This window comes from Mastomys coucha, unplaced genomic scaffold, assembly GCF_008632895.1.
Source record: "Mastomys coucha isolate ucsf_1 unplaced genomic scaffold, UCSF_Mcou_1 pScaffold22, whole genome shotgun sequence".
In the NCBI taxonomy this organism is placed as follows: domain Eukaryota; kingdom Metazoa; phylum Chordata; class Mammalia; order Rodentia; family Muridae; genus Mastomys; species Mastomys coucha.
In genome coordinates, this window is record NW_022196905.1 from 217555299 (window position 1) to 217567819 (window position 12521).

The 12521-nt window shown below is 42.1% G+C and overlaps 1 protein-coding gene and 1 non-coding gene across 10 annotated transcripts in view; one reads left to right on the forward strand and one right to left on the reverse strand.

Annotated features, from left to right (window-relative positions):
• Positions 1 to 6395: 6395 nt before the first annotated feature.
• On the reverse strand, positions 6396 to 6514 carry LOC116071586. Its single transcript, XR_004110998.1, has one exon. It is a non-coding gene; the product is annotated as a 5S ribosomal RNA (ribosomal RNA).
• Positions 6515 to 11565: 5051 nt separating this feature from the next.
• Znf827 (zinc finger protein 827) overlaps positions 11566 to 12521 on the forward strand; it is a 171710-nt gene continuing 170754 nt past the window's right edge. For 5 of the 9 annotated variants that reach the window (XM_031340392.1, XM_031340396.1, XM_031340394.1 and 2 more), the window contains exon 1: positions 11566 to 12210. In XM_031340392.1, coding sequence (XP_031196252.1) covers positions 12168 to 12210 — 43 coding nt within the window. In that variant the 5' untranslated portion in view covers positions 11566 to 12167. The remainder of the gene's footprint in view (positions 12211 to 12521) is intronic. The other 4 variants (XM_031340393.1, XM_031340398.1, XM_031340390.1 and 1 more) reach the window with 3 other exon arrangements.

Here is a 12521-nt window from a genome sequence, read left to right on the forward strand (position 1 = left end):
AGGGAATCCACTGTCTGTTTTGGCATGCTTACATCCTGGTTACTTCTGGAGATGACTTAATTTTCCTTAACTTGAGTGAGATCTACCTGGGAGTTCACACTTGTCCTTCAGGAAGCTGGGAGCAAGACTTCCTGGGGAGAGTACTCCAAGTTCCAAATTACTTCTTTCTTAGGAAAGAAAAGCTGGAGTCTCTTGATCTTTAGGGCATAAGGCTGGTTGTTCTGTCCCTCTGCCTGATTGATTTGAGAGAATGGCTAGGACTGGAAGAGTGATTAACAGATGCCTGACCCTAGGTGATCTAATTGTGGAGCCCTGCCTGAGCCCTGCCTCAGCTTCCCCAGCCATGAAGTGAACAATGAAATGGTCCTGGCAGTGGACGTGAGGACAAACTTGTCTTTACTTAGACCCAATATTGTTGTTGGCTTTTGTCTTTTCCTGTAGAGAACTATGTCAACCTTCAGACACAAACTCTGCCGAACTGAAACACTTGCTTCCCAGGTATCTTAGTAGGCAGCCAGCTCTCCAAGCAGTTGGAGTATGTTTGCTTGTTTGTTTGTTTTTCAAAAGAAAAAGGAAAAGAGAAAAGAAGTCATCAAACCAAGTTTTTTTTCTAAAACAATAAACAATTTAACACAAATGGAGCTTGAATCTCTTAAGTACATACTTCTAGAAGCATGACCTTTGGAAATTAAGCAGTGCCTGCGATGCCCATTGTCTGCTTCTCTGGACATCTTTAATAAGATCTACATGGCAGCCACTGCTGGACCAGAGGAGCCTGTTCCACAAGAAACAAGGAAGCTCCTGTAGGCAAGCTCACAGGCGGGCTGCCTGTGTCCTCCACTGCAGCGCCACTGTTCAGGGGCCAGGCTGTTTGCTGAAAGGACATTTGCGGAACCAGTTGTGCTTCAGACACAAGACAAGGATGTGTATTGTAGCCTATCCATCCAGCTCCTTCCTGTTGTTGTAAGCAATTCACAGGAGTCTTTTATTTTCCTAGACCTTTTGAGAAATTGCACTTGTCCTGTTGGCCCTCAGCTAGGGACTCCTGAGTGCAGTGTGGAGGAAGCGGAGGCTGCAAAACCTGCCATCACAAGGGCATCCATCCCTCAGGAGTGTACATGGCTGGAGGAATCGCCCTCAGGAGAAATTCATGCTTCCTGCTTTTTAAGTAATGGACTTGCCCCTGTGGGGTGAGCCTGTGACCTGGCCTGAAAGGTTCCAAGACCATTGCCCAAGGATAAGAGTGGTTTTTGGCTGACACTGAATTGGGATTTGAATGTGGGCTTCTTTGGTTGGTGGGTTGTTTGTTTTGTCTATCTGTCTATCTATCTATCTGTCTGTCTACCTACCTACCTACCTACCTACCTACCTACCTACCTACCTACCTATCTATCTATCTATCTATCTATCTATCTATCTATCTATCTATCTATCTATCTATCTATCTGAGAGAGCTATCTTCTCATAGCTGTCCTAGAATTCACCATGTAGACCAGACTGGCCTCGAATTCACAGAGGTTTGTCTTCCTCTACCTACCAATTAGAAGAGGCTTCTTAAACACTTTTCATGGTGGTATAAACATTTTAGTTTGGAAAATGAGTTTCTGCTCAGAGGATGTAATGTCTTCTCTGCACTCCCCATCTGTGGTTCTTAAAAAACACTTAATTTCTTAAGTTTGTTTATTGCTTCATCGGGATGCACAGCAGCACCTTCACGTTCTTTTACACCCGAGCTCCCCTTTTCCGCCATAGTGGAGCCTTCATCAGCCTGATCTCAGCTAGCAGCTTCTCCCACTGTTCTACCCTTTTGGGTTCTTCATCTGCAAAACACCAGCTCCAAACCACGTGATCTGCAAAGCTCCTTCTGCCCACAAAGCCATACAATCCTGACCTGGAGCACCAATTTTATCTCCTTATTAAATATTAAAGCATGAGACTAAATGCTGGCAGAGAAAGAGTTAACTACTAACAAATAGTTAACTCTCATGGCATGATTATATATATATATATACATATATATACATATATATATATGTATATACATATATATATATATATATAATTTTGACCCTTCCTCATATATATATGGTGGTGGTTTGAATATGCTTGGCCCAGGGAATGGCACTATTAGGAGGTATGGCCTTGTAGGAGTAGGTGTGTCCTTGTTGGAGGAAGTGTGTCACTGTGGGGGTGGTCATGTGGAGGGACAGTCTTCTCCTGTTGGCCTTTGGAACAAGATGTAGTACTCTCATCTCCTTTCCAGCACCATGCCTGCCTGGATGCTGCCATGCTTCCTGCCATAATGATAATGGGCTGAACCTCAGAACCTTTAAGGCAGCACCAATTAAATGTTGTCCTTAAAAGAATTTCCTTGGTCATTGTGTCTCTTTACAGCAATGGAAACCCTAACTAAGAGATACACACACACACACACACACACACACACACACACACACACACACACACAGTTTATATTTGAGGACTTCTAGCTTAATAAAGGGTATAGTTAAACTCGGCAGTCAAAATGATACTTCAAAGTAACTTGATCCTCCCTCCCATGAGATATTTAACTATATAAAATAAAATCTGGAATAAAAACGGGTAGAGGTCGAAGCAGGAACTGAAGCTGAGGCCATAGAGGAATACTGCTTATTGGCATTTTCTCCGTGGCTTTCTCATGGTTTTCTTATACAATCCAGGCCACCTGTCCAGAGCTGGTACCACTCACAGTGGGAGTCTGGAACTAGAGGTCTCTTAGTTTGGGTTTCATTGCTGTGAAGAGACACCGTGAAGAAGGGAACTCTTATAAGAACATTTAATTGGGGCTGACTTACAGGTTCAGAGATTCAGTGCATTGTCCTTAGGGCGGGAGCATGGCAGTGTCCAGGCATCCGGGGTGCTGGAGAAGGAGCTGAGAGTTCTGTACCTTGATCCAATGGCAGCCAGGAGAAAGCTGTCTCCCACAGCAGCTGGAGCTTGCACACTAGGAGTACATCCTCCAACAGGCCATACCTATTCTAAACAGGTTTCATTTCCTAATAGTAGTACTTCCCATGGGCCAAGAATATTCAGAGTTCCAGGAGAGGTAATGGTAGATAAAAAGTACTCCATCAGGGAGGATAGCATATATAAAGCTTGTTACTGAATGCTGTTTTCATTCTTTTTATTCTGTTTCCTTGGTTTCTGTTTCTTTGTTTCTTCATTTCTTCCTTCCTTCCTTCCTTCCTTCCTTCCTTTCTTTCTTTCTTTCTTTCTTTCTTTCTTTCTTTCTTTCTTTCTTTCTTTCTTTGTATGTTTGTTTCTTTCTTTGTTTGTTCTTGACTGATGGTTGATTTAGAACTCCTAGGTGATAGGCCCCTGGGAAAGTGGCCTGGGTTTTATAAGAAAGCAGGCTGAGCAAGCATTTTCTTTAGCAGTGCTCCTCCATGGCCTCAGCTCCAGTTCCTACTTCTGATTTTCTTGCCCCAAATTCTTTTCATGTTCTAGTATGATTGGAACATATAAACCCATGTTCATTCCAATTCATTTTTAGTCATGGTGTTTATCACAACAATAGCAAACTAAGACATGAGGGAAACCCACAAAAGGCTTTTTGGCTGGTTTTCATTTCCATTTCACTTGTTGATCACCAAAATGTGTGATAATTCATATTTAATACATACTTACAAAACATGTAAAATATGTATGGTGATTTGAGTGCAAATGGTCACCATAGGCTCACATGTTTAAATACTTGGTCCTTGGTTGGTAGAAGAACTGTTTAGGAAGGATTAGGAGGTGTGGTCTTATTGAAGGAGGTGTGTCCCTCAGGGTAGGGGGTCAGAGGTTTCAAAGGACCCTGCCATTCCTAGAGTATCTCATTCTCTCTGCCTTCAACTTGCCAATCAAGATGAAAGCTCTGAGTCATTCTTGCTGCCATGGCTTTTCTCTGCCATTGTGGACTCTAGACCTCAGAAGCCATAGGTCTCAAATTAAATGTTTTGTTTTGCAAGTTGCCTTGGTCATGATATTTTATCACAGCAGATGATATGCAATAAATAGTTTGCTGGGTGTGTGCTATTTTCTACAGATGGTGTTTCTTAGTGTGTAACAACGTTGTCAGGGTGTCCTAGGTGTCCATAGTAGACAGAAAGGATGGGGAGCCAGTTTGACAGAGAGAAAGGCACAATAGAGAAATGGAAACACAGTTAGCACTTGTGCATGGTTGTATGAGGAGGGGTTGCATGAGAAGCTGCAATGCAAGGAGAGGTTTGCAAGGGGGCAGGAATTTTATTTGAGGCTGGATACAAGGTGACTGGGTCAGTAGGCTGAGAAGTATAGTAAATTAGACCAGCTACATGTGGTCGTACATGCCTTTAATTCCAGCACTCAAGAGCATGAGGATCTCTGAGTTCAAGGCCATCCTGGACTACAGAGTGAGTTCCTGGACACGCAGAGCTATATAGTGAGACCATGATTCAAAATAACAACAACAATGAAAGAATTAGACAGGACTGGAATGTAACTCAGTGGTTAGAGCTTTTGCCTAGCATCCTGAAGGCCCTAGGTTCAATTGTCAGTAACAGGAATGTGTAGTGGTTTTATGGAGAACTGGACAGATCAGTTCAAAAGGCCTGAAAATGGGGAGCAACTGACAAGGACAATTTTCACCCATCCTGATCACAAGGGCCTAAAAGAAGCTAAGTCGATAGAGACCCTAAGAGCCCTTAAGGACTTGTAGGTAAGAGTCCTGTTTCAAATTGGTGTTCAGATCAGGAAGAAACACAGGAGGCATGAGGGCTCCAAGCTTCAGAGGGTGGGATGGACCCAACGAGGGAAATGGAGCACAGAAGTCCGAAATTTGCCTAAGATGACTCTGTACTTGGGTGTGTTCCCCTGAGATGCTGAGTTAAAGAACCATTTAAGCAAGTGTTCCCCAGACTGTATGTTTAGATTAAAAAATTCAGACACCTGGAAATAGTTTCCTCTGTTGGGTCATGGAATTGCACACCCACACACTCACACAGCTTACTTAGTATTGTTATCATCATCATTATTATTAATTATTAATTTTCCCATTAGAGATTGAATCTGAGGCCTTGTAGGCTCTCTACCACTGAGATAGACCCCTTGGCCCCTTCCATTATTTTTGAAAATACAGCTTATCCAAACCCTAACAAACTTTGCTAGTCCCAGCCTGCCCCCACTTCCTAAGCACAGATTAGAACAAAATGTCTCTCCACTCTTAAAAAGAAGGCTGGTCATCGTCATCAGATACTGATTGATTTACAACACGTGAGGTCCAGGCCAGGAGAGGCGCCAAACTCAGAGCTCTGCTCTGAGAAACGTTCATTATTTAAAATGTCAGACTCGCTACACTTTTAGGGAAAAGAGTGTTCTATCTCAACTCATGCTGCAGAGGGCTGAGGCACTGGGAAAGAGAGAAGCTCTTACCGAAGGGACATCCCTCAAAGCTCTGAAACAAGAAGAGGCTGGAGTCCTGTGCTGGGAGCAGGAATCTTCTCCACATTGGAGAAGCCTGTTTCCATGAGGTTTGTGGAACGTTCTGGTCAGCTCCTGCATCTCCTAAGGAAGATATCGGAGAAACCACTTGTGGGGTTCACAGGCTGTGTCTCCACTCCCGGGGCAAACTAGGTCAGCAGTGTATGCTTGGCTTATGGGACATGAACCACAACCCCATACAAGCACTTCCTTTTTTCTCTTTAATTGCACCTTAATTTCCAGAGCAGGGGTTACCAAGGTCTTTGGAAGCAAGATCAAAGTCTGAGTTTTTGTTTATAGACATTGTATCGGGTGACATTTGCTATGCTACTTACTAAAAACTGAACATCAGTTTTAAAAGTTGAAACTTTATTTTCCCTACTTTTATGAACTTCTATGAGGAATTATATATCTTATATTTGACCAATATATATTTTTTAAATTCTGTATTTCCTCATTTTATTTAATGTTTTGCATGCATGCATGTCTGAGGGCAGAAGAGGGCATCAGATCCCCTACAACCAGAGCTACAACTGGTTTTGAACAGCCATATGGGTTCTGGGAACTGAACCCAAGCTGTCTGCCAGAGTGACAGGCACTCTTAAAAATGCTGTGAACTAGAATTTTTAAACAGCTTGAAAATGACTGTTTCAACAACCGAACAGGACAACATTAGTCAACGGAGAATTGCAGTGTGATTTCCTTATTTATTTAGTCTGGAAAAAACTAGAAGTTTATTTCAAATGACCATTTACTATAGAAATGTTGCTGAAATCTCATATAGTTAGTTCTCACCTCTTTAAGTGAAATACACCAAAGTTGACCTGTTCTTTCTTCTTCTTCTTCTTCTTCTTCTTCTTCTTCTTCTTCTTCTTCTTCTTCTTCTTCTTCTTCTTCTTCTTCTTCTTCTTTAAAGCCTACAGCACCCGGTATTCCCAGGCGGTCTCCCATCCAAGTACTAACCAGGCCCGACCCTGCTTAGCTTCCGAGGTCAGACGAGATCGGGCACGTTCAGGGTGGTATGGCCATAGACCTTTTTTCTTCTTTTTAAAATTCACATCTAATGTAATGTTTCCTGTGACATTTATGTATGTTGTTTTGATTGATTCCCCCATTCTGTCTCCCACTCCCCTGTTTACCATGTCTACTTGTCCCCTTCTACCCCCAGTATTTAGAAAAAAAATTATTTATTTATTTATTTATAATTAATAAAATCAGACATTACACACATGAAAAATCTATGATTTTCAAGACGTTTTGTGACGAGAAGGGTATCAATCTGCATCACTTAGTGTAATACATCTTAGCAAACCTCTGTAGTGTCTGATTCATCTATCTGCATCTGCATTCTGTCTGTCATCATATATTGTTTTGGTTAAAGATGTTCCTGGAAAGTGTCTGAGGATGTGAATCACTGGTAGACTATTTGTATATCATGAATGAGACTCAGTGACCCATTAAATTAAATTATATTTCAATTAAAATTAAAAAATTTTTAAATTTAATTTAATTTAATAATTTAATTTAAGTAAACTAAAAATAAAATAAAAGCTATGCTATTGTCATTTGTATTTATTTATATACACTTTTTTTAAGGCCGAGTCTTACTGCATATCTCTGGTTGGCCTGGAACTCTCTATGTGTATCAGACTGACCTCAGACTCAGAGACTGGCCTGTTACTTTCTGAGTGGTGGGATTGTAAGTGTGCACCACCATAACCAGCTTCACTGTATTTATTTTAAAAATGTATAAAGGAGCTAAAGAGATGGCTGTGTGGTTAAGAGAACTTGCCACCCTTACCCCAGGATCCAAGTTCAGTTCTCAGCATCCACAATGGAGGGCTTACAAGCTTCTATAAACTCCAACTCCAGAGGATTCCATAATCTCTTTTGGACTTCATGGCCACATGCACACACACACACACACACACACACACACACACACACACACACACACAGCTATGTTAAAAAGGTGGAGAGTTATGTAAAGATGGTCCAGTACTGCTCTGGCAGAGGACCTAAGTTTGCTTCCCAGCACCACATCAGGCTGCTCACAACCATTCATTACTCTAGATCTCTCTAACAGGGATCTAGGACCCTCTTCTGGTCTCCACAGGCATTGCACCAATGCCCAGAAACACACACATATATACACAGTTTACAATAAAAATAAAATCTTTAAAAACAAATAAACAAAAGTAAAAAAGTTAAAGGAAAGAAAAGAAAGGTTTACATGGAGACTCAGCCTCACACAGGTATGTAGTTAGAAAAGGGAGAGATATATCAATAATTTCTTCAAGTAATTGTAAATATCATTCTTTAACACTACTCCAGAGTTCAATGGATAGTGGTTTCTTAAAAGTTATAAGCAGTGTGGCATCTGAAACCACGTCAGTGGGTTTGCCTAGTCTTTTGCATTAAAATCCATCAATCCATGTTTCACTTTGAGTGAATCTTCTACAATGACCCAACTTAGTAACATTATGTATTGAATATTTGCAATATGCTGGTTAAATTGAGCTAGGCAGATCTTTCAAAGTGTTGATACTACTTTAAAAAAAATCACATTTATTAATGTCACCATGGATCTCATAAAACAAATGAAGTGTTAGGAAGCCGCTTCAGCTAGTGGTAGCAAACACAAGTCCTGTGAATTTTCTTTCACTTATAAGTACAAAGACTTCCATTTCCAGAGCAACACTCTGCCCTGTTTCCTTAAACCTACAAACTCACCTCATTCTTTTGTTAATTTTATTTTTGGGAAATACTGAAGTTTTTCTGCCAATCATTCTTTCAAGTAAAGATAATGTCCCATGAAAAATGAAGACTATTTCAAACAATCTCAGGAGTGATTTTTTTTTCTCCAGACAACTGATGTACTTCAGCCACAGCTGAGCGATCTGTGTACCCATTACTATGTCACAAGGAAAAGTCTTGTCTCAGGGGTCAGAGTTAGTAAAACTTACAGTTTTTACCGCTCCATCAAGGATGTCCTTAAATGAGCCTTCCTTTGTGCTTTCTCTGAGTGCATGTAATGATGAATAGGATGAGTAATACTAAGTGTATTGATCCCTGCCTTGATCTCTGCCAATACACCATCATCTTACCCACCACCGCCTTAGCATCAGCACCACAAATGCCAATGTGGAGAAAAGGGCAAAGGGCATCTTAATATTATTATCCAAGTTTTAAAAACATTAATTAACCAGTGTTACTTGGAGGGATGTTGTACATGCCACGGCACACGTGTTGAGGTCAGAGAACATGTTACTGAAAGGTGGTTCCCATGCTCCACCAAGCAGGTGTCAGAGACAGGACTTGGTCCATCAGACCTGTCAGCAGGTGTCTGTACCTGTCATTTTTACTAAAAGAATGCTTTTGACCCTGGAGACCCTCTGCAGATTGTATACTTTATACTATTCTATGAGTTATGATCCCACTGTCAACCCACCTTTAGCAATTCTTGGCCTTAAATGGCATTTACACCTGTGAACCAGCACTTATGAAAGATCTCAGAATGCACACCTTTATTTTTTAAAAACTTAAATAGATCTCACATTTGACAGATTATAGGGATGGGGTGGGGAGTGTACTGTGCTTTTTAAAGAAATATGTGGTCTTAAAAGCCGAGTGAATCAAATACTACATTTGAGTCTAAGAATCCAAACGGATTGTTCCTGGGTATATGCAACTAAACACATTCTCGAGTTTTGGTTTTGAGTTTCCTTGTGATGACCTCCAGTGTTTATCTTCCTAACATTTATATCGGGCTAACATTACAGCAATTGAGGGTGGTTACAAATGACCTTGAACCATGTTGTCTACTGTGTTGTTGAGACAGCAACATGGGATTGAAACCGAACAGCCTCTGTTTATTTCTATTTCCCATTGTTATGCATTACTTCAAATAATTTTTGGAAAAAGGTGGAAGTATAAATAAATTCCATTTAAAATGCTTTCGGTTGTTGATGGAACACCTATATAATTAAAAGTCGACAGCTTTTGCCAATATGCCTTTAAAAGGTCGCAGGAAATGTACTCAGCTTGGAGGAAGGGCCAAAAGTGTGTTTTCAATTATAGCGTACTAAGTAAGTACCATGAACAGTCATTACAGTTTCAGGAAAAGGTGGTGCTGGGTCCATTTGGAGCCGTGATCCTGATATCCCAGGTAAAAGTTCTGAGAAAGCTGTGGTCAGTGTCATGATTGATGTGCTTAGCACTCCTTAGATGTGACAAGCCCACAGCAGTCTGCCTGGAGCAGACGAACTTCACACCTGATGCCCAGCCCAGGTCATGGCCAACTGGACTCGATCTGAGTGAAAAGGCAGTCTATTTCAAGTCCTAACACAGGGACATTTACCTGCCTCTTTTTGTTTGTTAGTTTTTCTTATTTTGAGACAGAGTCTCACTTGTAGCCCTGGCTAGTCTGGAGCTTGCTATGTAGACCAAGTTGGCCTCAAACAGGGATCTGCCTGCCTCTGCCTCCCCAGTGCTGGGATCAAAGGCATTGGTCACCATGCCTGATTTTAACTACCATTTAAAAACAATTTTTTTTTTTTTTTGGGAATTGGTTTAAGATTGATGTTCCAGAATGGATGTGGCACTGTTTCAGAAGGCTTTTAAACCTGCTTCAAATAGTCCTTCACAACCTTGGGGTGCCAAGTATGTTGGTGGGCATCAGCAAGAAGGGGTTCACCTTGAGAATTCATTATTAACGAAAGCCATCTTTTGGGAGACACAGTCTCTTTTACAGTTTCCTAGTGAAAACAGTATAAAGTTATTGTCATTTAAAGGAAACGTATCCAAACCTAACCCCAGCGGCTCTCTTTAACACCACTGGAGACTTCTAAGTCTCGTTAGTCACTCATGTCACCTGGTAGAGTGCCATTTTAAACTTTTGTGTCTCCACTATGCTCTAGCTTCTGATGAAAACATCTATTTAAAAACTGGTAGGAAAATATTTAACATAATAAGATGATGGGTGGATTTTTTTTTAAAGCTCAAAAGGGAAGATGTAGTTTAAATAATGCACCTTTTTATTTTTTAGCTCTGACTCATGACATATAATATATTCCACCAAGTTCAAAGTTTCCCCTTACAGAGAGTTTTATGAAACAGCTCTTCTTCAGGCCATTTTTTTTTTTTTGCTTCAATTATAGTAGCAGATTTTGGAGTTTTAAATCATTAACAACCTCCCAGTGAACTTCTATCCACATGGCTTCCAGTCAGAGAGAGAGGGAACTGCTCCCTTCACTGAGTTCCCTTTGTGGGAAGACGCATCCTTTTCTGTTTTCCCTCTTTATGTGTCTCTTTGAAGCAAGATGTGTGATTTCTAAAGTAATGAAAGTATATGGCTTAATGAAAACTGCTGTATGAGCTCAAACTACACACAAGAATTGCTTCAGGGTAAGCCTCAGCTACCTGTGTTTAGGAGGGTGGAAAAGTGAATCACAGAAGTCAAGATCGCTGTGTGCACTGGAGGAACAGTCCGTGGCAATTAAGTCAACCCTCAGGAGTGACCTAACCTTATTTTCCCTCTTTCTCGAGGACCCTGTAATTTTCGTTTAGGGTGAATTTTCAAGTGTTAACTCCACCAGATCCTCTAAAATTGGGTATCCATGCCACCCATCCATTGATCCCACCCTATGCTATCTTTTATTTATTTATTTTTTAAAGATTTATTTCCATTGGGCTGTTTTAAGAGAGTATGTGAGAGTCTATAACCTCCATACTCAAGGTGATGGGGTGAGAGAGTCAATCTTTCAGTTACAAAAGCCTGGGGAATTTTATACAGAACCAAACGTAGTTTAATACACAAAAGAAAGTGGTTAGTGCAACCTATTTTCTTAAAAAAAATCTGTAAAATAATGTTTCATGAGCCGGGGGTGGGGGGAACTTTTCCACCACCCCCCTTGATTGGGCGACTAGCGGGATAAATTCGAAGAAGTCTATCCCGCCCCCGCACGCGCGCCCCCCATTCTTTCCAGACAGAGCAGTTGTAAATGCGAGGCTGAGTCCGCCCTGAGAGCCTTAGGGCACCTTCCTCTTTGCTGAGTGTGTGTGTGTGTGTGTGTGTGTGAGTGTGTGTGTGTGTGTGTGTGTGTGTGCGCGCGCGTGTGTCTAGCTCTCGCTCTTTCCCTCAGTCTGTGCCTCTGTGTGTGTGTGTGTGTGAGTGTGTGTGTGACAGAGAGAGAGAGAGAGCGCGAGAGGAGAGCGAGAGAGCGAGCTGCGAGCTGTGCTGCCGCCGCCGCTGCCCTTTGATCCCGACATTAGTGTTAGGGGCTCGGAGACACAGCGCGCGGCCATAGACACCGCCGCACCGGCGCTCATTTATTTATACCTCCCATCACACGCGAGCACAGGACACACACACACTCACACCTATTAGATCCGTTTCCATTGAAGAATATTACGCTCGGGGACAAGCCAGGTGCACGACCAAAAAATTAAAAAAAAAAAAAAAAGGAAAAAAAAAAAGAAAGAAAGAAAGGAAAGGAAAGAAGAAAACCCCTCTTCTGGCTCCAGGAAACAAGCTTCAACCCATTGCACACACCGGAGAGAAGGGGTTTCCCCCTGCCCGCCCCCCAACTACCTCTCGGCTCCTGCCAGTGTCTGCCTGTCTGCCCCCACGGGGGTTTATTTGATCTCACATTAACCAAGGAGGAGAATGTGAGAAAAGGGGGAAAATGCCCAGGAGGAAGCAGGAGCAGCCCAAGCGCCTTCCCTCACGTAAGTCATCCCTTCTCCACCTCCTCTCGTGCCATTTTCTCGCCCTCCCTCTCCTCTTTCCCCTCCGCAGCCTCCGCCGTTGTTTTCTGCATTAGTTTAGGGTTACAGAGGTGAAACTGACAAAGACACAGCCCGGGTTACTCCTCGTTTAGGTCTATGCCGAGGCAGCCATGTTGGTGATGATCAGCCCCGTGCCCTTTCTATTCTCTCTCTCTTTTTCTTTCTTTCTCTCGCCCCCCTCTTTTTTTTCCTTGAGATCGGGCTTTTCCCCCCTTTCCCTCCCCCTCCTCACTCCGGTTGCGGGGGAGGGG